Below are 22,539 nucleotides of genomic sequence, written 5' to 3'. Positions count from 1 at the left end.
ATTCAGAAATGCCATTGGATGCCAGTGCACATGCTCAGATCAGGCCCAGAATGAAGGACATTCAGTGTAGGAGAAATTCTGCAAAATCATGTTGCTAATATACGGTAGCCGGAGAACTGCGGTTTCATTCAATTCATTCATCTCAGTATTTCCCAGTCCTACTGGAAGCTCTCTGATAATCGTATCATGGCTGATGGCATTTCCTGAGCCTCACAAAGTTAAAGGCAAACCGAACAGCAGACAAAGCTGCACTGAGCGTTCAGACAGGTCCCGGCTCTGTGACACACACACGCGCGACCGCACACATCCACCCACCCACGCGCACACGGGAAGGTTTAGCCCACTGAAATCACACAAACGGACCCTCTGCCCCACGTTTTGTCCGCCTCTGCTGGCTCTGCTCAGGTCTCTGAGCCCTGAGGCGAACAGACAAAGAGATAAAGACGGGGCAGAAAAACAAGATAAAAACAGAGCTGACAAACGGGTCCCGCGGCCTGGTCCTGGAGCAGCACTGGCCTCCTCGGCAGGTTAGACGGCCCTCCAACCGCCCCACGTTCCTGCGAGGACCAGCGACAACATGTTACAACATGTAGTAGCAGCAGGAAGCAGGGGCTTCTGGGATTGATCGACCGACGGCCGAGTGACCGAACAGGGCTGGACTGGCCTGCTGTAAAACACCCCAGATAATGATCAAACAACAAGGCAATGCGATGTTATCTGTGGATTTGCAGGGTTTCTGCTTGCTTAAAAGGCAGCCTGCCCGTCTCGTGACACACATCTTGGAATCCGCTGGCCGTCCTTCCTCTTTTAACGCGAGACGAGTGGGTGTGAGCTAAACGTGGGTCAGCTGATCAGTCCCTTTTCCCGGCGAGCACGAGCAGAAGCCACCATCCACAGGCAGGCCCAACGGTCTTCCCACGATCAGTAACCACCCCAAGGCTCCGCCCACACACCAGCCGTTAGCGCTGCTGCAGACCTTGGGCGGCTGCCGGGTGTTTGTCTGCAACGTCCATGCAGTGCAGGGGACACACACACGCTGCCTGAGTCTCCATGTCTCCAGGCTCCATTATCTTCTGCCTTTTACAGGAGCTCAAACAATAAGTAACCTAAAGAATTACAGAAGTCTTTTGTTTTTGCAGCGCATTGCTGTTCTGGGCTGATCACGCTGAGTGTCTAGGCAAACAGGGATATAGCTGGGGCGTAAAGTCCAGCCAAGCAATGGATCAGCACCACGCAGCCGTTATTCATGATGTCACACAGCAGCAAAACTGTCAAACCTTCGAAGAGTCAGAACCATCAGAACACGAGCTCTCAGGATCAGCACAGCACAATACTCACATATGCACTTTTGGTTTTGGGAGTAAAGCATAATTCTCCTGGTCATCCCAGCGAATGATAACGTTGTTAAAAAGATCAAAATTGGGTTCACCACTTCTAGAAGAACCTTACATGGCATACACCCAACCTATGCCGACCTGGCCTAGACGTGTCAGCGACAGAGACAGAACCAAACCGTGGCCCAGACTGGGTTCTCCGTGATCTGCCCCCAGGCGCTCTCTGCCCTGGCCTTACCGGCGCCGATGAAGCCCCAGGTCAGAGTGCGCTGGACGTCCTCCGCCACCTGCCGGACGGCGCTGGAGTTGGCCGGGACGTAGGCCAGATGCAGTCCCATGGGGAGGTGGGGCGGGGGCATGTCCAGGGAGAAGCTGCCATAGCGCGTGGCGTTGGGGTAGTTGGTGAAGGTCACCTTCTGGCGCAGCACGATGAGGACGGCCGAGAAGAGGAGGGGCAGGGTGATCTCCACCAGCGTCACCAGGATCTGACGCTTCTGCGGACGAAGGGAAATGAGACATGAGGGCGTGGCCAGACGGAGGAGGAGACGTGTGCTGCGCTGGTGTGATGTAGGAGCAGGAGGAAGAAGTCAGCATCACGGCTTCAGACAACCTGCACGAGTCTGCAGCGCTTTGCTCCTTTCTGTGAGCTACTGGCTGTTTGGAAAAGTTCAGCTATATACTGTTTGCCTTTAAGGAAGGTGGTAAAGATCTCAGAGGGTGATCCTGAACATAACTGCAATCTTACCTCCAAGTGTATAAAATAAATGGACCTACATCCAGTACCAGGGTAGGTCATGGATCACTAAAATATAGTTATATTATGGCTTTTCTGGCAATATCCATGAGTACAGTTTGACCTATATGAACAACCCCGACATGCTGGGAGTGCAGCAGCATGATTGGTCGAGCTAAGTCACGGTCAGAGTTGGTACACAGCCATGTCTATATACGTCACTTCTGAGGCGCATTCTGATCACATTATGTTAGACGATTTTAAGAAGCTCACGTTTCTTTTCAGGTTGAGCTGCGTTATGAAAACGAACATTATGTAAAAAGGCCACTTCCGTTACACAAAACATACATTCATCACCACCAGCAGCATTTCATTAGACACGTTTGCTTCCAACAGGTTATACCATGGAATGCCTCCATAGAAATAAACTCCTCACATGACCTTATTAATTTCACATGCTGACATTTCAAACTACAAATCGTTTTTTCTTTCTTTCGCGTCGTCTAACAGAGGGCACCTCACACTCACATTACCCACAATGCCATTAAACTCCTGGGCTTCCTGGCTTCCTTCCACTGGGCTGGGTCTCCTAGCAACCACAGCTGCAGCAGCAGGAGCCCGGAGGAACAAGCCTTCTCGCTGAACCGGGACGACCGGTCCACTCACGCCACTACGGGACTCGCTCACCGACGGAGCGGACGAGGAGTGTGTGGAGGCCGAGCCTCCGTGCGGAGATGCAGCCTGGTGGGTGGAGGTGTGCGGGAGGATTCTGTGACTCATTTATTGATTGTACCTTAAAATTCAGAAATAAACAGGGGGCGACTCACGATAAAAACCCGGTTCTACCAGCTCTGCGGTAGAAATGATTTTATGGTCATATAGCTGAGACAATATACTGACTAAGAAAATTATTAAGAACACAACATATATTTAAGTAGAACACACACACACACACATATATATATAGGACATTACCTATGGCCTATCTTCAGTAGAACACTCACTCATACGCCACACACGTCTTTTACAAAGCCAACATAAAGCAAACGTTTAGACAACACATTCATGAGACCTACAGTCCCACCCTTCTCAATGTTTCTGATATACAGAACCAGGACACACAGTGTTTCACTGTAAGAGTCCTTACAGAAGTATTTTGCTATGTCACACCATTACAGTGTAAGCTTAATATACACACACTTCAGCATACTGCAAGTGCTTCAGTGGATAACAAACCGAGAGAGACCACTGCCAAATGTTTCAGGGGTGTTAAAGGGCTGAGCTCTTAAAAGCTGTTGTTTGACTGCACAAATCCTCTTTTCTCCCCTACAAGCTGAGCTGTCCTTTACCTGCCTCCCTATAACACCGTCGGTGGATTAAACAGATTTGTGTCCAACAAGCAACAGGCTCCATCACCACCATCTTTGACTGCCTGTGTTTAGATTTGGTATGTCCATAACAGGAGCTGTTTGTGATGTATGTATGTGTTTTGCAAAGAGATCATTCTTTATCAAAATGTTTATCCTCTTCATTCATTTTTAATGTCTATTCTTTTTGAGTGGAGTCCCAGGACATAGGTATTGTTCAAATGTGGTCAACAGCACCCTATCGGTGTCTATAAACATGTGCGTTTAGTGTTTACGAGTTGTGTAAATGAAACAGCCCACTGGGAGAACTACGTCCAGATGCCCACAGGCCCAAAGAAACCGTAGGAGAATAGATTCAGGTCTCATTAAATAAATGACTGATAGCAACTCTACAATGAGCACCAGTACCAGTGCACAGTTGACGTACAGCTAGAAACATGAAGAACTGGTCTGATCTGAGCAGGGATTCATTCACAAAAACCCGACTGTAGCTTTAAGAGTCTGTACATCTCCGGCAAAGCCTGACATTACACTTTTTACGTTTTAAAAAGGAAGAGGGCACCCACTTGCTGAAGGTAGTTCTTCCAGAGAAGTAATCCAAACTGTCGCAACACAGCCATTTTAGATGACTACAACTTCACAACCTAAAAAGAGAAGGAGAATACAGTTAGCAGCGTCACTGAGGTCTGTCTTCCCCACGTCCTTTCAACACATCAGCAAAGTCATTCCATTTCACATCACTGAGCCGCGCTGGGAGCACTGTTGGAGACAACACACATTTACATGCAGCTGAAGAACTTCTCTGAGCATTCTCTGTGGTATTTTATTTTTGGCAATATTAATTTTCCAAATATTTCATATTCGGTTAATCATATACATTATCTAAGGCTGTACAAAAAAAAAAACAGACTGCAAAGTACACATGTCTGCTATTTGTCAGTAAAGAGGAACGTCTGAAAGCAGTTCAGAATATTCACAGCATGCAATAAAACTGACTAAATCTGCACTTATTGTGCACTTACCTGCCCTTGAATAAAAGCCTGAGTGTAAGTGTGCTTATTTTTACCCCCACCCCTGTAAGTACAGAAGCACAGTGTGCAGCTGATGAGGAACCTCTGTCTGAAAAGCCCTTTCTACATTAACGCGGACATACTCGTACCAACGCACAACCCGCTGCTATTCCATTCACATGCTAGTGTCTTTGTTGGTTCCCAGTGTAAGTAATATCCAGTGAGTCTCTGGTAGATAATCGCAGAGTGCAGGCTACATTGCGTAAAGGCTTTGCATCGCAAGACTGCACAGTCAGCACAGACATGACTGCTTATAGACTGACGTCAGAGCAGTTGGTAGTGGCCATGAATTTGTCTGTTATGCTTTTGTTAAATATTTGCCTCAAAAGCCAATACTGTAGAACTGGAAGAGACGTCAACAAGTGTTAATAACCATAAACATAAATGTGAGGTTTGTGCCGATGCTGTTCATGAACAGGCTTAAATTTCAAAACAATTGTGTCTTTAAGGTTTCTGAGGCCCAATTTGACCATTAGTTATTAGGTCATTGTTTAGTGGATTGAATCAAAATAATCACCTAAGCAAAATATAGCAAATCTAGCTTGAGCCAAAACTGTAAAGGTAATAGCAATTTATGGATGAACATTATGGGAAACTGTGTGAAGTGAAAACAGGCCACTTTATATTAATAATGGTGAAAGGAAGGCAACGATGAAGTAGTGAAAATCATAAATGTAGCTGAAACATTTATGTATCAGATATTCAGCAGCAGAGGACGGCAGTGCACTGTATGGGCTACAGACTGTATACACCCAGAAAATAAACTTAGAACATAGGTGTGAGTGTATGTACAAGGGTGGTGTGTCTAAGAAGATGGCTGGTTAGCATGCACACGCACACACACAGTTAAGACGTGTATTATATACACACACACACACACGCACAGTTAAGACGTGTATTATACACACACACACACACTCACACACACACACACACACAGTTAAGACGTGTATTATACACACACACACACAGTTAAGACGTGTGTGTGTGTGTGTGTGTGTGTGTGTGTGTGTGTATGCATGTATGTATGTATATATATGTATGTATATGTAGAAATATGTAGAATAGATATATACATATAGAATAATTTCTATATGTAGAAAGGCGCGTTGAGGACTAGTGAGAATATGAAGTGATTAGATGGTTTATGTAGATGTTCTTCACATCTGTCCAGTTATGTCCGTACTTTAGTGATGGACACCGCACCGTCTGTACTGAGACTAATTCAGGACATTCACGGGCCTGGACCAGCGGCCCGTCCGTCAGTGCGTTTATCACACGCGGTACAGAATCAGCACATCTACCCACATAAACCCGTTTAAACGTCATTTACTCAAGAACGACCCGCCCGGACCCGCCCGGACCTTTACCTTCACACCGAACCTCCTCCAACTTCATCAGAATCCTTCCGTTTCGGACCAAGACGTGAAGAAGCGAACCTCGGCTTAAATCACGCGGAGAGTGGTTGTGGCGGCCCGGTACCGGTACCGACCCGTGAGTGGTGTCGGACTCTCACGCACGGAGCGGTGACATTGAGGCGCCGCCGCGCAGTCCGGACGGTGAAGCGAACACGGCCGTCAACAAACACGGTCACGTGACGCCGAGCCATCACGTGACCGCCCCCATCATAACGCTGATAACCGGGAGGCGTTTATCTCGCGAGACTTCACGGAGCCCTTACACGTCACACTGGGATCTACACTGTGGTATTAATGTGGTATTAATGGGACGGTGCAAGTATCAAAGATGTAGAAGGTCGTAGTCGAAGGGTCGTGTACTGAATAAGTAGTGAAATTAGTAAAACCAAATGAGGTGTTGACAATTCTAAAACCCAGTACAGGACTAAAAACAGGAATATAATTCAGAGATGAACTGGAGGAATCCAAACTGCTGCACACGAACCAGTTAGTTACTGCAGTATTTTTGTATTTTATTTTTTAGTACAAAAACAACTCTTTCAAGTAGTGGCTTTTCACAGCTTCATACATTTACATATGTACATAAACAGGTAAACAAAAAAGTCACAGCCCTTGATGAAGTTACAGTACTGACAAGACCCATCAAGTAATAATTTAATGCTCCGTGTCGACTTCCGTTGCCCAAAAGCAGGTACGATTATACCTGTAGAACACTGAATAACTTGTGGTTGATTGTTCAAGCAAACGTCACTAAAGACATCACCCACCCGTTTAAAAGTGCTGCCTTCCAGCACTGGTAAAAGGGAAAAAGTGCTTCGTTTCGGTCGAGGTTATATTAAAAAAAGTTCGACATCACACATTAAAGCCAGCATGCTGCAACACCACTGGGAATTCTCAGCGGAAAATTACAAACAGGTCAATTATTCACTCTTCATTATTGAAGGCTGAATCAATGGCGTCACAATCAGTACGGTATTGTGTATTAAATGGTACAGTACAAATATTGTTAGCATGTTGTTGATCAGTTGAAACATTCAACCATGCTTGAGTGTAAAGACAGGCAGTGGTAACTTTCCCCCCCCCTAAGAAACGTACCTCAGGGTTTGGCACAGTACACAATGTACAAGGAAGCATACAAAAGCACACTGTGTATAAACATACAAGAATAGGGTATAAATTATTCTTCAAGATATTCAAGTCTCCCAAAGAAAAATAGATCAGTGCCCCTGAACAGAGTGAAATCAGTCAGTTGAGTTTTGGCTGAGCGCATACTGCCAAAGCACGAAACCATTCCACATACGACAGGCTCGCTCTGTAACAGGACATACATATATATAAAATGTATAAAATATACAGAAACAATTTTTTTTTAATAGTCTTTGAGTTTCTCTGTTGGGTGAGATGTGGGACGAACATTTGGCAAAGGTCTCAGACAGACGTGCAGACGTAGGAGATGTTCCGCAGGAACTCCAGTGGTTTGGTCATTGAGAAATGGAGAAATTCCACATGGCACAACATGAGGAGTGAAGGATACGATCACCATCGGTTCGTCCTTCTCCTTCTCAACAGAACATCAGACACACGCCGGGGAATGAAATACACCGGTGGCATTAGCAGCCTCGTGAAATGCTAATTGTCATTTTCACATCTGCATTTTGGAGGCCAAAATTCTTTTAAAGCTCACAGCGGGTGATCTGATATATGGGCACGGACCACTTTTGCCCGTTTATCAGACTGGGGTTCAGCACCTGAGGGGGAAAAAAAGTGCCAAGAGACACGGTGGCCGTGATGTGAAGGGCCCAGTGGGAGTGTGGGCCGTGCTCACGGACTGAGGGGTGGTGCGCCCGTATCCTCTCCCTCCTCCATCTCTGCCATCTCAGTCTCCACCTCCACCTCTCCGCCGCTGTGGGCGGCGGTGTTCTTCCTCTTCACCTGCCTGTGGGCGGTGCCGTCGGGTCGTTGCATGGGCACCAGCAGGCGGAAGCCGGGCGAGGCGGAGGGCGAGGACTGGCCGAACGAGGAGAGGGAGCAGGGAACCAGGACCGACGTGGCGGGGCTGCTGCTCTGGACCGACGAGTACCCGGAACTGTGGAGTTCAATGCGGAGCGGGCGCCTGGATGAGGAGGAGGAGGGGGAGGAGGAAGGCTGGCGGGACCAGGGCCGGCTGCGACTGCTGCCCCCTGAAGTCTCCTCGGCCCCACAAGCGCTATCGTCGTCGTCGTCACTGGAAATCGCGAGACAGTGGACTCGCCCGCCAGCGTCCTCCGTGGAAAACTGCAGCTGTATCGGCAACACCGACGCTGCGGAAGCAGACGAAACGTTTCACACCGGGACAAAAACCCACGGGCCTCGCGGAGAAATGCAAGCGAGAGCTGAATGGAGAACACCGAACTGTCGAACGTGTATCAAAAGTGACTGGTTCACTCACTCTCGGGGTCCTTCTCCCCTTCACTCTCCTGGTCGGCCTCGTAGCCCGAGCGGGACGCGTCCAGGCTCAGGTCCAGGATGTCCCCCAGCAGCGTCTCCTCCTGGGTGCACAGCTCGGCTGTGGGCGTGGAGCTGCCACGGTGCGACTGCATGCTCTCCTTCCTGCAGAACCAGATGTTCACGGTCATGTGGGGAGAGGCCGGCTAACCACTGGCGTTTGGTAATAACTTGCATTAAAGACTTTTTCTGACTGACCATTATGAAGCCTTGCAAAAGTATATAGAATTTTTAATGACATGTGAATTCATGACAACATTGTCACCAAAGTTCCAACAAATATTTACGGATGACAGGACAGGCCTGATTCATGAAACATATGTAATGGAAAAACCATCCAATCATACTGTGAACGAGTATGGTCCAGTCATACTGTGAACGAGTATGGTCCAGTCATACTGTGAACGAGTATGGTCCAGTCATACTGTGAACGAGTATGGTCCAGTCATACTGTGAACGAGTATGGTCCAGTCATACTGTGAACGAGTATGGTCCAGTCATACTGTGAATGAGTATGGTCCCGTTTTGGTGCGTTGGAGGTGTGTGTGTTAATTGTTCCCTGCTTATCAATACACACTATACACTGGACACATGCATGAATGTCTAGATACACAAACAACGTAATGAAAAAGGCAAATGTATATAAAAACCTCTTGCTGCCAGATGGAGAAGACAGAAAGGTGGGGATGTCTGCTGACGGCCCACTGTAACTAGGAGCTCCAACGTGGTGCTCCACCTCCGGGACCTCCAACACCTGGCAAAGGTCTTTAAACCTCATCACCTGTGAGGCACAAGTCACAGCTTACACGGCAGGCACAGTGAGATCACAGTTTATCTGAGCAAAGTCCGTTCGACCGGCATCTTCACAGACGTAGCCCAGGAGTCAGAAGTTTCGTTCGTCCCAGTTGAACTACAGACCCTCTACTAGTGAAGGGATCTGTGGTCAGAGGTTGGGAGGAGGCCACACTCACCTTCTCTTTACTGATCTGCTGGTATACATCACTCTCAAATCTCTGCTTGACGCCAGTTAAGGAAACGTGTCTGTAGTCTCTGGGTGTGTCTTCACTGAAGCTGTCGGAGAAGAGGAAAAAACAAATGTGCTTGAGACACTAAAACTCATGGAAGAATAACTGCTAGCCAGATATGGAACATAATTAGTTAACTACACTAGGACTTACATGTATATACACCACAGATTTCACACATCTCACACTATTAATAGGTGACGTACAGAAGTGCTTTCACATCAAGCATCCTGAAAATGTACTAAGCTACTCAGACAACCAGCATAGCATAACTTCAAATGACCCGCATCTCAGTTTATACCAGTGGTATGAAATCAGAAGCCACCAAAAACAGCCCACCCTGAATATTCATGGACTATTCATGAACTTGCACATATTCTGAAACAGAATACGGTTTAGACCAGGTAATTTCCTTCTTCGGAATGCCTTTTCCTGCATAACTACAATGTAACAACAATTTTAGTATTTAGCCAAAGTTCAGCAAATTGTTGACATCTTACAAAATCTTACTTCACATAACTTTGCCGTCAGGGGGGAATGAACAAGTCACCATTTAAATTAATCCTCTTAAGAATTCCCTTACAAGCTACAAATGAGCCTACAGTATACTTCATCTTTTAGACAACACCCTGCACCCTCACAGTGGAAGACCCCATTCTACCATTCGCCACCAATTTATGATGAACCCCAGTTCGGAATGTGGGACCAGGTAACATCTACGTTTAACTTCACTTTAGAGAACGTAACATAAAAGTCCTAGCAGCATATCGCTCGCCACCTCATTTCAGGTTGGTGCAGACTGGTCCATCACCGTCTTTTGATTTGGATCAGAACCGATGGAGGCCCCATGACAGCAGCTTAACGTGATCTACTTACACATCTTTGTGATACTGTGACAATACCTTGATAATTTTGGGACAGCATATATCATATTATAGCTGGACGATTAAGGATTTATTCCAAATTTATAAATGTATATATAAACGTGATTCGTTAAACAAAGAACACTTGACTTATCACCAGATAGGACATTTCAAATAAATGAAGGGTGCTTCCTTAGTACATCTTTGTTTTATAAGCAAATATATGTCTTCTACCACAATAGCACTGCAGATGATATTTTACCCAATATTTTTGACAATATTTTTACACACGTCAAAGTCCCACGTAGGGTTGCAACGGTATGAGATTTTCACGGTATGATAACCGTCTCAGAAAATACCGCGGTATCACGGTATCACAGTTAGTTTGTATATTATTAAAAGATACACTGACCCTTAAAGAAATTACAACAAGTTATTTTTGTTCAATTAACTATTTATTGTAGAAACCTGGAACTATTGTATACAAAATGTGTCCTTTAAAAAAATAAGCTGTACACATGTTTATATAAATACTGCAAAATTAGAGAAACCTAAATCATGGATTTCAGTACAATTATTTAAGTTTAAATTATTTAATATCTGATAAACTCAGCCTGGGTCAGTGTCTGATCAACAACTGTTGTAAACGTCCGTTGTACTGCCAAGTTGGAATATAACCAGATACTGCAGGAAGAGAGGATTTATTTCTGACATGACCGTCACAATAGAGATTTCTATTTTAAGGCTTTCACACCGAGTCTGGTTTTAACATATCAAAAACAGGTACGTTAGAATTTGAACGCATGTAAATTAATAGCGTCTTTCACATCCAGTGAAAGCAAGGACCATAAAAAGCTAGGTTTATTCTTTCACTAGTGACCGTAGCGCGCGACTCCGCACAGTTCTTTTGTCTTACGTTAACAAATACGAGCCTCTTTTAATTCCAGGACGAAACATGAGAGAACGTGAAGACGTTAAGATTGGGCGTTTTGGAAATAAACAACCATTAAATAATGTGATGAAAAAGCGAATTATTTCGAGTATATGTATAAATATTTAACTTAAGTTTAAGGTGCTGGGAAATATTGAAACGGACCTTTAAAGTGACGTACAAGTGTTTTAATTCCACCTTTTAAACGTGTATGAATCCTGCAAACATCACTTTGTTCATTGCGCTGAGGCGCAGCGCGCGCAAAGTTACAAAATTCGAGAGGTGCACGACCTCGCGAATCGACAGCGCGCGAGACCCTCGCGCACGGGCGGAGCCACCGCGATTACGTCATTTTCGCCACTGATTTTAGTTTAGCTTTTTTTTTTTTGTTAAAAAATGTGTTAAGTCTGATGCACTTTCTGCCATTCTCACTGCTGTGTGCTGAGTAGCTGAACCGGAGCGGAGTTGCGCATGCGCGGGTCAGTTTCTCCGCTGGCTTGCTTTTTACCGGTAATAAGCAAACGCACACGGTATGATAACCGTGCATTTTAATACCGTGGTATACCGTGAAACCGGTTACCACTGCAACCCTAGTCCCACGTTATCCAGTGGCTTTTGAGGTTGATATGGTTCCGAGCTGTAATGAAATGGATACGTATCCACGTTAAACAGGCCCGCTGGGCACAGAGTGCAAGAACTCACCACTTCACGTAGAGCAGCACAGCAACGGGAACAAGGACCTCCTTAGAAAAGCCGGTGTTCTCCACCAGCTGACTCGGCCATAGCGGAGCTGCAGGAGACACAGGAGACATCAGAACAAGGGCACAACGTCTGCATCAAGACACGCCCCCTCCAGCAGTTAAGCAGGCGAGCACAACCACACGGAGGTTTTATTCTTCACCTGTGTGTCCACCTTCCATTCTCCTCCATGAACTCTAAAGCGTCTTAAGATTTACGGTCTCAGTGGAGACCAATTATAGTTTTTTACCAATCGTGTAGAGACTGGTCATGGTATCTCTCATTAAGTGTAGAGTTCCGTCTAAAGATGCAAGAAGCCTTGGGGTGACTCTGGATGACCAGTTGTCGTTCTCTGCCCATATTACGAACCTGACTCGGTCATGCAGATACTTTCTCTACAACATCCGACGTATCCGACCCTTCCTCTCTCAGGAGGCCTCCCAGGTGCTTGTCCAGTCTCTTGTCATTTCAAGGCTCGACTACTGCAACTCTCTCCTGGCTGGTCTTCCTCTGCAGGCCATCAGGCCCTTGCAACTGATCCAGAATGCAGCAGCAAGGCTTGTCTTCAATCTACCCAAGTTCACTCATGTCACTCCACTGCTGCGCTCCCTTCACTGGCTTCCCGTTGCTGCTCGCATACAGTTTAAAATTCTGATGCTCGCCTACAAAGCCAAAAATGGACCAGCTCCTTCATACCTTATGGCAATGGTCAAGAGTCGATCCGCACCTCAAACCCTTCGCGCTTCAAGTACGGCTCGGCTTGACCCGCCATCCCTCAATATTCATGGAAGACACGCAACAAGATGCTTCTCTGTCCTGGCTCCCAGATGGTGGAACGAACTTCCACTGGCTATCCGAACAGCGAACTCTCTCGCGGTTTTCAAACGCAGACTGAAGACCCATCTCTTTGTAAAGCACTTATAAGCACTAATCTACTGAAGCATTGGTATAAATCGTAATTGCACTTTATCTCTGGGAACACTTGCTAATTATTGTCTTGTAGGTATTTCAGTCTTGCTAGGTATTCAGGGTATCTGCACATATTAAAATCTCAAATTCAATGACTTTTAAGACCTTTTTAATACCTCACAAGAAAAAATAATACTACTATTACTAGGGATGCAGGTGTGTTCCACATAGTTGACCGGGGGGGGGGGGGGGGACGAAAATTGTTGACGTTGTTGAGGCCGTATACTCCAACGCTGGGAATCTAGCACTAGGACCCTGGAGCGGTTATTTTCTGCATTAGCGCTAGATTCGGCAAAGTTCACATCGCGCCAGAACAACTGAACAACACACACTTAAAATACTTTAATGCCTCCCCTCATAAAATTCCAGACATTTAAAGACATTTTTAGGCCTTGAATATGGAAAACTAAATTTAAGACATTTTAAGACTTTTTAAGGACCCGCGGGTACCCTGGTATTGCTCTGTGTCTAATCTTATATTTTGTTGTCTTCTTTCTAGGTATCAGCACTGGCAACTGTTTATGGCAGTGCTTGAGCTCGAGTAGTTTGGACTTAAACCTGTTTATACTAGATGGAGATGCATATTCTGACTAAACACTTAGCACGTTTGTAAGTCGCTCTGGATAAGAGCGTCTGCCAAATGCCGTAAAAATGTAAATGTAAATGAGTTATTGTCAGGCTGCGTTCAGCCATCACCACAGTACGTCCAGGCTGAAACACCACATGCAGGCCAGGCACACATTTGGCAACAGGTTAAGCTCTGGCAACATACCACACACAATTGGACAATATTCGATAACAGACGGTGGATCAGCCAACCTCCACCAAATTAACGGGAGGAACTGCTAAACGGATAGTCACAGCAGGCAGGCCGATTAACATAGTGGAGGACGAGGGTCTGTGAGACATAATTACTATAACTGCCCAGCATGGGAGTGAATAAAACTCACTTCGTTTTCTCTTGTCCCAGCACTTTAACACAAGTACATTTAGCATAAAATGTGTTCACCGGTTTGACTTCAATGTTAATTGTAACATTTCACTTAAACATCCTTATTTTATATTACTTTTACACACAAAAGAAAAAAACTGCAATTAACTATACAAATGTATGAGATTAATCACAATTAAAAAATTGACAGCCCTAATATATATACACTCACGAAAGATCCACATTTACTGGTAATGTCAGTCCATGTTTTAAATTTATGACATCACTGAGATTATTGGCTTGTTGCAGTAGAAATCCAATTACTGCCCAATTCGTGTAAGCCTGGAGTTTCCGCATTATCTGAATACCCATGTGCATGTAAACAGTCGGATTACTGACACAATCTGATTTTCTGCAGTTACCAGATTAAGTGCACATAATCACAGTGTTACCACATAAGATTCTGTCCCAGAATGCAGTTTCAGACAGGTTTCTGGGGCACAAAATATGCATGTGTTGATATTGCTAAAAGAAATGCTATAAATCATGTTCAGTATATCAATAAGAAAGGGCAAACTAATGCACCTTTAATACAGCAAATCTCTTCTCAAACCTCCCATGGCATGCTAGCACGTTCACACACACACACACACACCCACCATAGTTGTGTAGCGCCCGCGTGAGCAGCAGGATGGCGCAGGCGAGGCGGGCGGAGCCAGGCACAGTGAGGGTGGAGTAGAGCAGAGAGAGCTCACACACGTAGCTGTAGAGGTGAGAACTCCGTCGCTCCAGAGGCAGCAGTGACTGTAGAACCTCCCCGTAATCCAGCACAGTGGGGGTCTGGAGTGCACACACACACACACACACACACACACACACACACACACACACACACACATTACAGAGAGAAGCCACTAGGACATTTTAGATGACTCACCTTCGCAGTAAGATGTTCATTGAAAATATCAAGCTAAGCTGCCACAGTTCAGGTATTACACAGCCCAACACAGATTCTGCTGCTTCTGGAAGTCGCTTATTTTTCATAAGTCAGTGGCATTTATACCCATGGAGGTTGGCGCCCTACAAGCGCGTGATCGGACATTACTAACGCGCAGAGAGTTCGGGATCTGAATCTCAGGAGGCAGTCAGTAAGACCCTTAAAATGCAAGCGGCACACCTAACAGAAAAGTCTCCCTGATGACATCCAGTCAAGCACTTTGTTATACTGACACGGGGCCACATAATGACCAGCAATTGAGTCCAAATGAAGTAGTTACTCGTGGTATAGACTTGGACCTAAATGGGGCGACGCCCAGTAGAGGGGGGTGGGGCGTGTTCTACTCACCCGGATCTTTCCCTCCAGCACAGAGATGACTTCCCCCATCATCCTGACCAGGTCCTCATACTGATAAGTGTTATCAGTGAGCCACACGGCTTCTCGGATGGTTAGGATGTCTTTACTGATGTACCTGAGGACACACACACAATCCCAAGAGTCAAGAGAAAGAAATTATAGAATGAAAGAAGAGATTACAAAAAGGTCCAGCAAGGTAGAGCAGAACCCACCAACCCTAAAAGGCAGGTTTCCAAAACGTCACATTTGGATCAACAAAGCCAAAGGCTTTCTGAAATCCCCACTAATGGAGCACTACTCCAGGAACTCCATGGGAGGGTAGTGTGGAGTTAGGGGTGTGCGATATGACGATATAAAATCGTGAATGGCGATGACGAGTGGAGAATCGCAGGCGATCTACCAAATTAGAGAAATCGTATATATCGCCTTTGCCAATCAGCACAATGACTTTTTTTAATGCTGGTTCCCGCCGATGCGGCCGACGTAGGACTGACCAATCACAGCGAACTGTGCTTCTTCCACGCCTCCATGTTGTGTTTGTAATAACTAAGTGGACAACGATGGCTGAAAGCCAAACCGAGGAGCTGGTAACGAAGAGGAAATTTACCTCTGTAATTGGTTCGGATTTTCTTCCACTGACCAAGACCAAACTTCAGCGATATGTAATGTGTGCAAAGAACATGTAAAAACGATGCCAGTACAACAAATTTATTCAGTTACTTGAGACGTAGGCATCTCAAGGAATATGCCGAAAGTGAAACAATGCAGGCAGCGGGTGCAGCCGCCTCACAAGCTCGGGGGTTTATACTTTCGCGAGTGACCATAGCGAGCGACTCCGCATCTCATGCGAACTCACGCGAACGGCGGAAGCATTTATACAGGTACTCGCCACGTCACTTCGCGTTCTTTGCAGTGTTGTCCGAAACGATATGTGGTAGTATAAAGAAACATCCCTCGAAAACAGGGGAATGAACATTTATGACGAATTTTAATGTTGCTTTGTGTTTCAGGTTTAAAAAGTGCTGGAATTTTGACTAAAGTACTTGAAAATGCTTGAAATTGTAACTACTTCGTTTCACAACGAACAATATCTATCTGACTGAACAGTTCTCTTGTAACAAATACGAGCCTCTTGTAATTCCAGGATGAAACATGAGAGAACGTGAAGACGTTAAAGATTGGGCGTTTTGAAAATAAACAACCATTAAATAATGTGATGAAAAAGCGAATAATTTAGAATCATTTCGAGTATATGTATAAATATTTAACTTAATTAAGTTTAACGTGCTGGGAAATATTGTATATTTAGTGCAATAGTGCACTTTATCAGTGTCACTCATTAAAATTTGCTTAGAAAGAAAGCGTTGTAGCCCCCCATTTTTTTGGATGGAATATCATGATAAAAAATCAAAAACATGATTTTATGCAAAAAAAAAATCTCGCTATTATTTTTTCCCCATATCGCCCACCCCTATGTGGAGTTGGAGCACCCCAGCTGAAAAAGAGCTCCGCCTCTGACTCTCCAGGCCTCACCGTGTGCCGATGACCATGCAGGCGATGCCCAGGAGCTGCAGCCGGGCCTTGGGGACGGAGCGGCGGGACAGGTAGCGGTCCACGCAGCCCACAGCCACATGCAGTGCCAGGCTGGAGAAGTCCTTCATGGTGGTCACTTCTACCAGCCAGTCCACCAGGATGTACCTTAGAGAAGAGTCACAAGAGCATAAGGTCAATGGCCTACGAAGGACAAGACACATGGGCGTAACGCAAAGAGCGGCAAAAAAGCGTTACCTCATGCAGGCATGAAAATGGGTCAAGGGTTAAAAAGGTGAGAAGACCGGGGGCGGGGCATGTGACGCCATGGGGATACGACGACGGGGCGTTGACATGTGTGTGTGTGTGTGTGTGTGTGGGGGGGGGGGGGGGGGCTGCTGGTGTACGGGGATGCAGCGACAGGTGATGCCAAATATTACGGAGCCCGTAAGGTGACATCATGTAAAAAATATAACGCGTGGCCACGACTTACTAACGCGTGCGAACAAGATAATTAAGTATTACTTTATATAAAGCCAGGTTTACCTTCCTTGGGCAGTCAGTTCCGAACATCCCTGAGATCTGCTTGCTTTACCGTGAAAAAATAAACTTTGTTGCCGCGTGTGAAAGGCGACATTAGTATCTTGTGGCCACGCGTTTTTTTTTTTTTTTTTCCCATGATGTCACCTTACGGGCTCCGTAAAATATAGTAAAATCCATTAAAAATTTTTTTGACTGTCATGTCAATGGATTCAATGTATGGAGCCAGATCGTAAACGCGAGAAGCCGCTTTCGCCATTCCAGATGACTCAGTAAAAACCATTACGTCTTAATCAACCAATAAATACATCAGCGGCGTGAGTGTAAAAATACCAGGGTTCACGTGTTTTTATTTTCTAACATGGGCTAAAGCACAGGGTAGACTCAAACAACAAGAGTTTACTACTACATCTTCAACCTTTTCAGCCCTGGCGCAAATGTCCTCACCCGTCCCTGGATTCACCAGTTACAACTACAGACACACTAGAAAAAAAATCTTGATTCTTATTTTATGTCACCGTTAACTACACGGGGTTGACGTGAACTTAATAGTCCTATCTATCACAAGAGCTTGTGGCTAGATCTGACAGTGTTCAACGTTGTAGCGAACGGCAGTAACTTTGTTTTACAGCAAAGTATGAAAACGATTGAAACCATTAATATCCCAATTAAATCCACTGGTAAATGTACGATCTGGTAAATGTAGTGGTAAATGTACGATCTGGTAAATGTAGTGGTAAATGTACGATCTGGTAAATGTAGTGGTAAATGTACGATCTGGTAAATGTAGTGGTAAATGTACGATCTGGTAAATGTAGTGGTAAATGTACGATCTGGTAAATGTAGTGGTAAATGTACGATCTGGTAAATGTAGTGGTAAATGTACGATCTGGTAAATGTAGTGGTAAATGTACGATCTGGTAAATGTAGTGGTAAATGTACGATCTGGTAAATGTAGTGGTAAATGTATGATCTGGTAAATGTAGTGGTAAATGTATGATCTGGTAAATGTAGTGGTAAATGTATGATCTGGTAAATGTACGATCTGGTAAATGTAGTGGTAAATGTACGATTTGGTAAATGTAGTGGTAAATGTACGATCTGGTAAATGTAGTGGTAAATGTACGATCTGGTAAATGTACGATCTGGTAAATGTAGTGGTAAATGTACGATCTGGTAAATGTAGTGGTAAATGTACGATCTGGTAAATGTAGTGGTAAATGTACGATCTGGTAAATGTAGTGGTAAATGTTCGCTCTTCTGCCTTGTCCGCGGTGTAGCACTAGGTCCTGCTTCTCGTCCCGCTTAGCAGTAAATGAATAACATGAATGAAGAACGTTCGTATGATTGAAACGCAATTTGGCCTCTATGAAGGTTCTGGGCGGAAACTGTTGGCCACTGTCATTGAAATTGCCGAAATTTCGGAAGTGCTCTGTTTGCTTATTAACTCAATATGATAATTAAAATATATACATATAATTTCCCGACCCCCCCAAACAAAAAACTCATCGGATCTACACGATTCACGTAGGTCACCTTTTTCAACTTCAAAAAGGCGAATTTTTCAACTTTCGGCGAATTTCGCCGAAAGGTGACAGATTTTCATGCCTGACCTCATGTTGTTGTTGACGTCCAGCGCATGCAGGTCGCCGGGCCGTCGCTGGGGGGCGGGGCAGGAGCGGAAGAGCTGGGAGACCAGGTGAGCGCAGGTGCGTGTCTCCAGTCCCAGGGGGCTGCCGGCGGCACACGACTTGGCCAAAGACAGCTGAGGGAGCAGCCAGACAGCAAGACTGAAAACCCTGGACACGTGCTACATACACGTACGGAGTAGCCCCTCCACGCGCTAATGACCTTTCAGAAATTCACCACAAAGGATCACAAAATAAATAACAATGGCTCGTCCGTCGTCTCTTTTCAAACGGTGGCATTTAGCTGGGTAAATCACCACAGATAAGGTCAACAAGTCACAGGCCACCAGAGGCAAACATGAAGACCTGTGACAGCGACATATACCAGGTGCTCATTCATACGTACACTAATGGAGAGATACGCCCTGAAACAAGACCCCAACAATCAAGGGTTTACAGTGATTAAAGCTAGTGATCTCAAACTCATCATAGCTCTCAAATGTTGGGCACTTGCACAATTTTGTTATCTTTTATACTACCATGTCTAAATAGCTGAAAAAAGGACTAATGTCAGAACCAACCAAAAGAACGATCACTCCACACAGAGAAAAAACCAGACACACACCTGAGCTTCCCAGCAGCCCTGTGTAGCGTAGTCTCTTAGAGTGCGTACACACTGCAGGTACCGGCCCGGGTCAGCCCGCTGGAGAAAGAGAGGAGCATCAGAATGACGGGCCCTTCGCTGGGAGGGTGGAGGCACCCTGCTCATGGTCAGAGGAGCATCTTACCGCCGCGTGGCGGTTCCTCTCCCACAGCATGTATGAACTCTGCACACTGCCAGAGATCGCCGACTCCTCCAACAAGTCCAGAGCTGTGGCTTGCTTCCCCTCGTCCTGCCACACACACACACACACACACACACACACACACACACACTAAATATACAACACCAAAAGAAGGAACGTGCAGCTTCAAAATGGCTCATGCGATACTGATGGACTCCAGTATCCATTATAGTAACCAGCTGTTTTGTCATTGTTCATCCTAATGCTTGACATAACAGAAACACTAATATTTACTCCAGCCGCTTCTCAAGATTACATTTCAATAGCTAGAGGACTGTCGACTGTCACATGCAATTCCTTCCACTTGCATGGTTGTGACTACAATGCCTAATCCTTCATGCAACTCACGTCAAACAGCTGGAGAACTCTAGCCAGGCAGTGCAGCAGTGATGCTCTCTGCTCCTACAGCACAAAGGAACACAGCGTTAATCACACACTCCAGAAACACCTTAAGATAACTAAAAACTCTGGGCCTTTATGTACATACACATGCATTTAAACCAAGATCATTAAAGTTACTTTTTATTTCTAGATTATATGAAGCATTTCTAAACTTGCAACAAGTCCAGATCGTCTAAATCCCCCCCCAATACAGAGATGTATTGTTTACCTTATTGTTATTACTCTCTGTTCCCAGATAGTTATAAACCACCGCCTTGCAGCAGCTCCCAGAGGGAGACCAGGGCGGCCGGATGAAGAGCCAGATGAAGGGGTCGGCCATGGGCGAGCGCAGGCTCTCGGCCAGGGCGAAGAAGCGAGCCGCCATCATCCCGCAGAGCTGGGCGCGGCCCTCATCGCTGAGAGACGCTGCAGGGCACACGAGAAAAGACAGGCTGTCTGAAATAACTCAAACACCACTTCACCCAGAAACTTGAGCCAGCACAGGCTCTTTTATATGATGATTCCACTCCTTATTTGCAATGTACATCTCTGTACAATCATCTTTTAAATGATGAAACTAATTATAAATTGTAAATAACCATCGATCAAGGAACTGGAGCATTAAAAAATGTATTTTTACTTACGTCCTTCATTGTACAAATACGCAATTCCTAGTTTTACAGCAGCCTCAAAGTTCCTCTTCTCTGCTGCCCTGGTGAGGAGAGGAAGCAGAAATGATGTGAGTCTTGTATGTTTGAAGTCTAGCCTCTGCATTAAGTAAAAGGATCTAAATTTGTAAGCTTACTTCTGAAAGAGCCAGACAGTGTCTGGTGCTGGCCAGCTATCCTTAAAGCTAACTCGCGCCCAGACACTCGAGTTGCTGTCAATGATATCACGAAACCGAGAGTGCACCTAGGATCACAAGAAAATAAAACAATAAAATTCCTGTTAGAAGTGAGGTACTCCATTAAAGAAGCAGCTGTTTCAAGACCTCGAGCTCAAAAACAGTAAAACTCTTATGTGACTATTAAAGAGAAGACAGAGAAAAATCCATACAGCACAGGAACCCATTATCACCTCACAAAACACCAAAATAGATGCCAATATACTAACGATTCGCATGGCCAGCAGATCTTGAGGGGAGAGGCAGTGGAGGACACACAGCAGCACCTCCTCGGGCAGAGACAGGAGCGCCAGGGTGGGCACCTGCGGACTATGCAGCACTAAGAGAGACAAAGGAGGAATATCAATTCATTAACAGGTTTAAGGAGGAATATCAATTCATTAAAAGTTTTAAGGAGGAATATCAATTCATTAAAAGTTTTAAGGAGGAATATCAATTCATTAACAGTTTTAAGGAGGAATATCAATTCATTAACAGTTTTAAGGAGGAATATCAATTCATTAACAGTTTTAAGGAGGAATATCAATTCATGTTAACAGTTTTTAACAAAACCTTTGTGGAAGCAGTGACCCATCAAATCAAACCTGGATACGTGAACACTATATTTAGATTTGCTATATCAATACTGGAGTCAAAGTTTTTCTTTGAATGTTTTTTGATTGTTGTTTTTTTTAAGTTTCAAATGTCCAAGACTGGGTTTCTACATCTAAATCCTAAATCCGTGCATTTAGCTAGCTACAGAAGGCCAGATCACTTCACAATCTTGACAGCTTTTCAAGTAAAACTCATAAATCAGCCACCAGAGTCTCTCATGGCCGAAGCACTGGGCTGACCAAGCTGGTCCACTAACTGGAGCCACACAACTTGGGTGTCGGTTAGCGAGGACACTTTAGAGCACCGTTACACGACCCGGCGCCCCATTCCCCCTCCTCGGAACCGATACCGGGCGAACCGGCCCCGTTAGTTTCCCTCGGCGACAGTAACGGAGCTAGCACACTTAACTAGGTTAGCTAGGTTAGTTAACTAGCTAGGCTAACCAGCTTCCTGACCCGGACGATGCCCCGACCAGCACCGTTACCCATCCGAGCACAGGGTGCGAAAACGCTTTATATTAAATATATAAATCACACTTAGATTAAATATGTAAATTACATTATATTAAATATTTAAATCTCATTTAAATTAAACATTGTTCAACAAGTTTACGCGAGCTAACTCAAAACTAGCCAGCAGCCAAACGTCAGCGCGAGTGAGGTAAACGTTACCCGGTTAAAGAGCCGCAGGTACGGCAGCAACACTCACTTACCGCCCGCTTCCATTTCCACACAAGGTCGGCACTCACAACGGGGACCCAAAACTATCAGCTGTGGGGGATATTAGCGCGTTTACGGCCGGAGTTACGGGACGGGTCCGCGGTGACTGCGCTGATGATTCGAGTTAACTCGAGTTGTTCGAGTTGAGTTGTAGATCCTCCCCCAGAGAAACGCTTAGCAC

General features: G+C 45.3%; 2 protein-coding genes across 2 annotated transcripts in view; both read right to left on the bottom strand.

Annotated features, from left to right (window-relative positions):
* Positions 1 to 6,099, bottom strand: part of abca3b (ATP-binding cassette, sub-family A (ABC1), member 3b) — a 32,236-nt gene extending 26,137 nt beyond the window's left edge. Inside the window, exons 1-3 of the mRNA XM_076982063.1 lie at positions 5,875 to 6,099; positions 4,001 to 4,078; positions 1,573 to 1,828 (exon numbers count right to left, since the gene is read on the bottom strand). Of these exons, the coding sequence (XP_076838178.1) occupies positions 1,573 to 1,828; positions 4,001 to 4,054 (310 nt within the window). The 5' untranslated portion in view covers positions 4,055 to 4,078; positions 5,875 to 6,099. The remainder of the gene's footprint in view (positions 1 to 1,572; positions 1,829 to 4,000; positions 4,079 to 5,874) is intronic.
* Positions 6,100 to 6,413: 314 nt separating this feature from the next.
* Positions 6,414 to 22,539, bottom strand: ccnf (cyclin F). Its single transcript, XM_076982052.1, has 17 exons — positions 22,352 to 22,539; positions 21,255 to 21,364; positions 20,947 to 21,053; positions 20,786 to 20,853; positions 20,371 to 20,567; positions 20,109 to 20,162; positions 19,704 to 19,808; positions 19,541 to 19,618; positions 18,901 to 19,052; positions 16,751 to 16,915; positions 15,209 to 15,332; positions 14,523 to 14,703; positions 11,928 to 12,015; positions 9,378 to 9,477; positions 9,057 to 9,187; positions 8,351 to 8,511; positions 6,414 to 8,222 (listed from the first exon to the last, which is right to left on the bottom strand). Exons 1-17 carry the CDS (start codon positions 22,362 to 22,364, stop codon positions 7,744 to 7,746), a joined length of 2,313 nt encoding a protein of 770 aa, XP_076838167.1. The 5' UTR covers positions 22,365 to 22,539; the 3' UTR covers positions 6,414 to 7,743.

Source organism: Brachyhypopomus gauderio, chromosome 2 (genome assembly GCF_052324685.1).
Source record: "Brachyhypopomus gauderio isolate BG-103 chromosome 2, BGAUD_0.2, whole genome shotgun sequence".
NCBI classification, from domain to species: Eukaryota; Metazoa; Chordata; class Actinopteri; order Gymnotiformes; family Hypopomidae; genus Brachyhypopomus; species Brachyhypopomus gauderio.
This window is presented reverse-complemented; position numbering and strand designations above follow the sequence as displayed.

Coding starts and splice junctions, on each gene's coding strand:
- ccnf (XM_076982052.1), bottom strand. Junction 20,163..20,370: donor CAGAGAGTAATAACAATAAG/GTAAACAATACA, acceptor TTTGTGCTGTAG/GAGCAGAGAGCATCACTGCT. Junction 12,016..14,522: donor GCGGGCGCTACACAACTATG/GTGGGTGTGTGT, acceptor TGTCTCCTGCAG/CTCCGCTATGGCCGAGTCAG.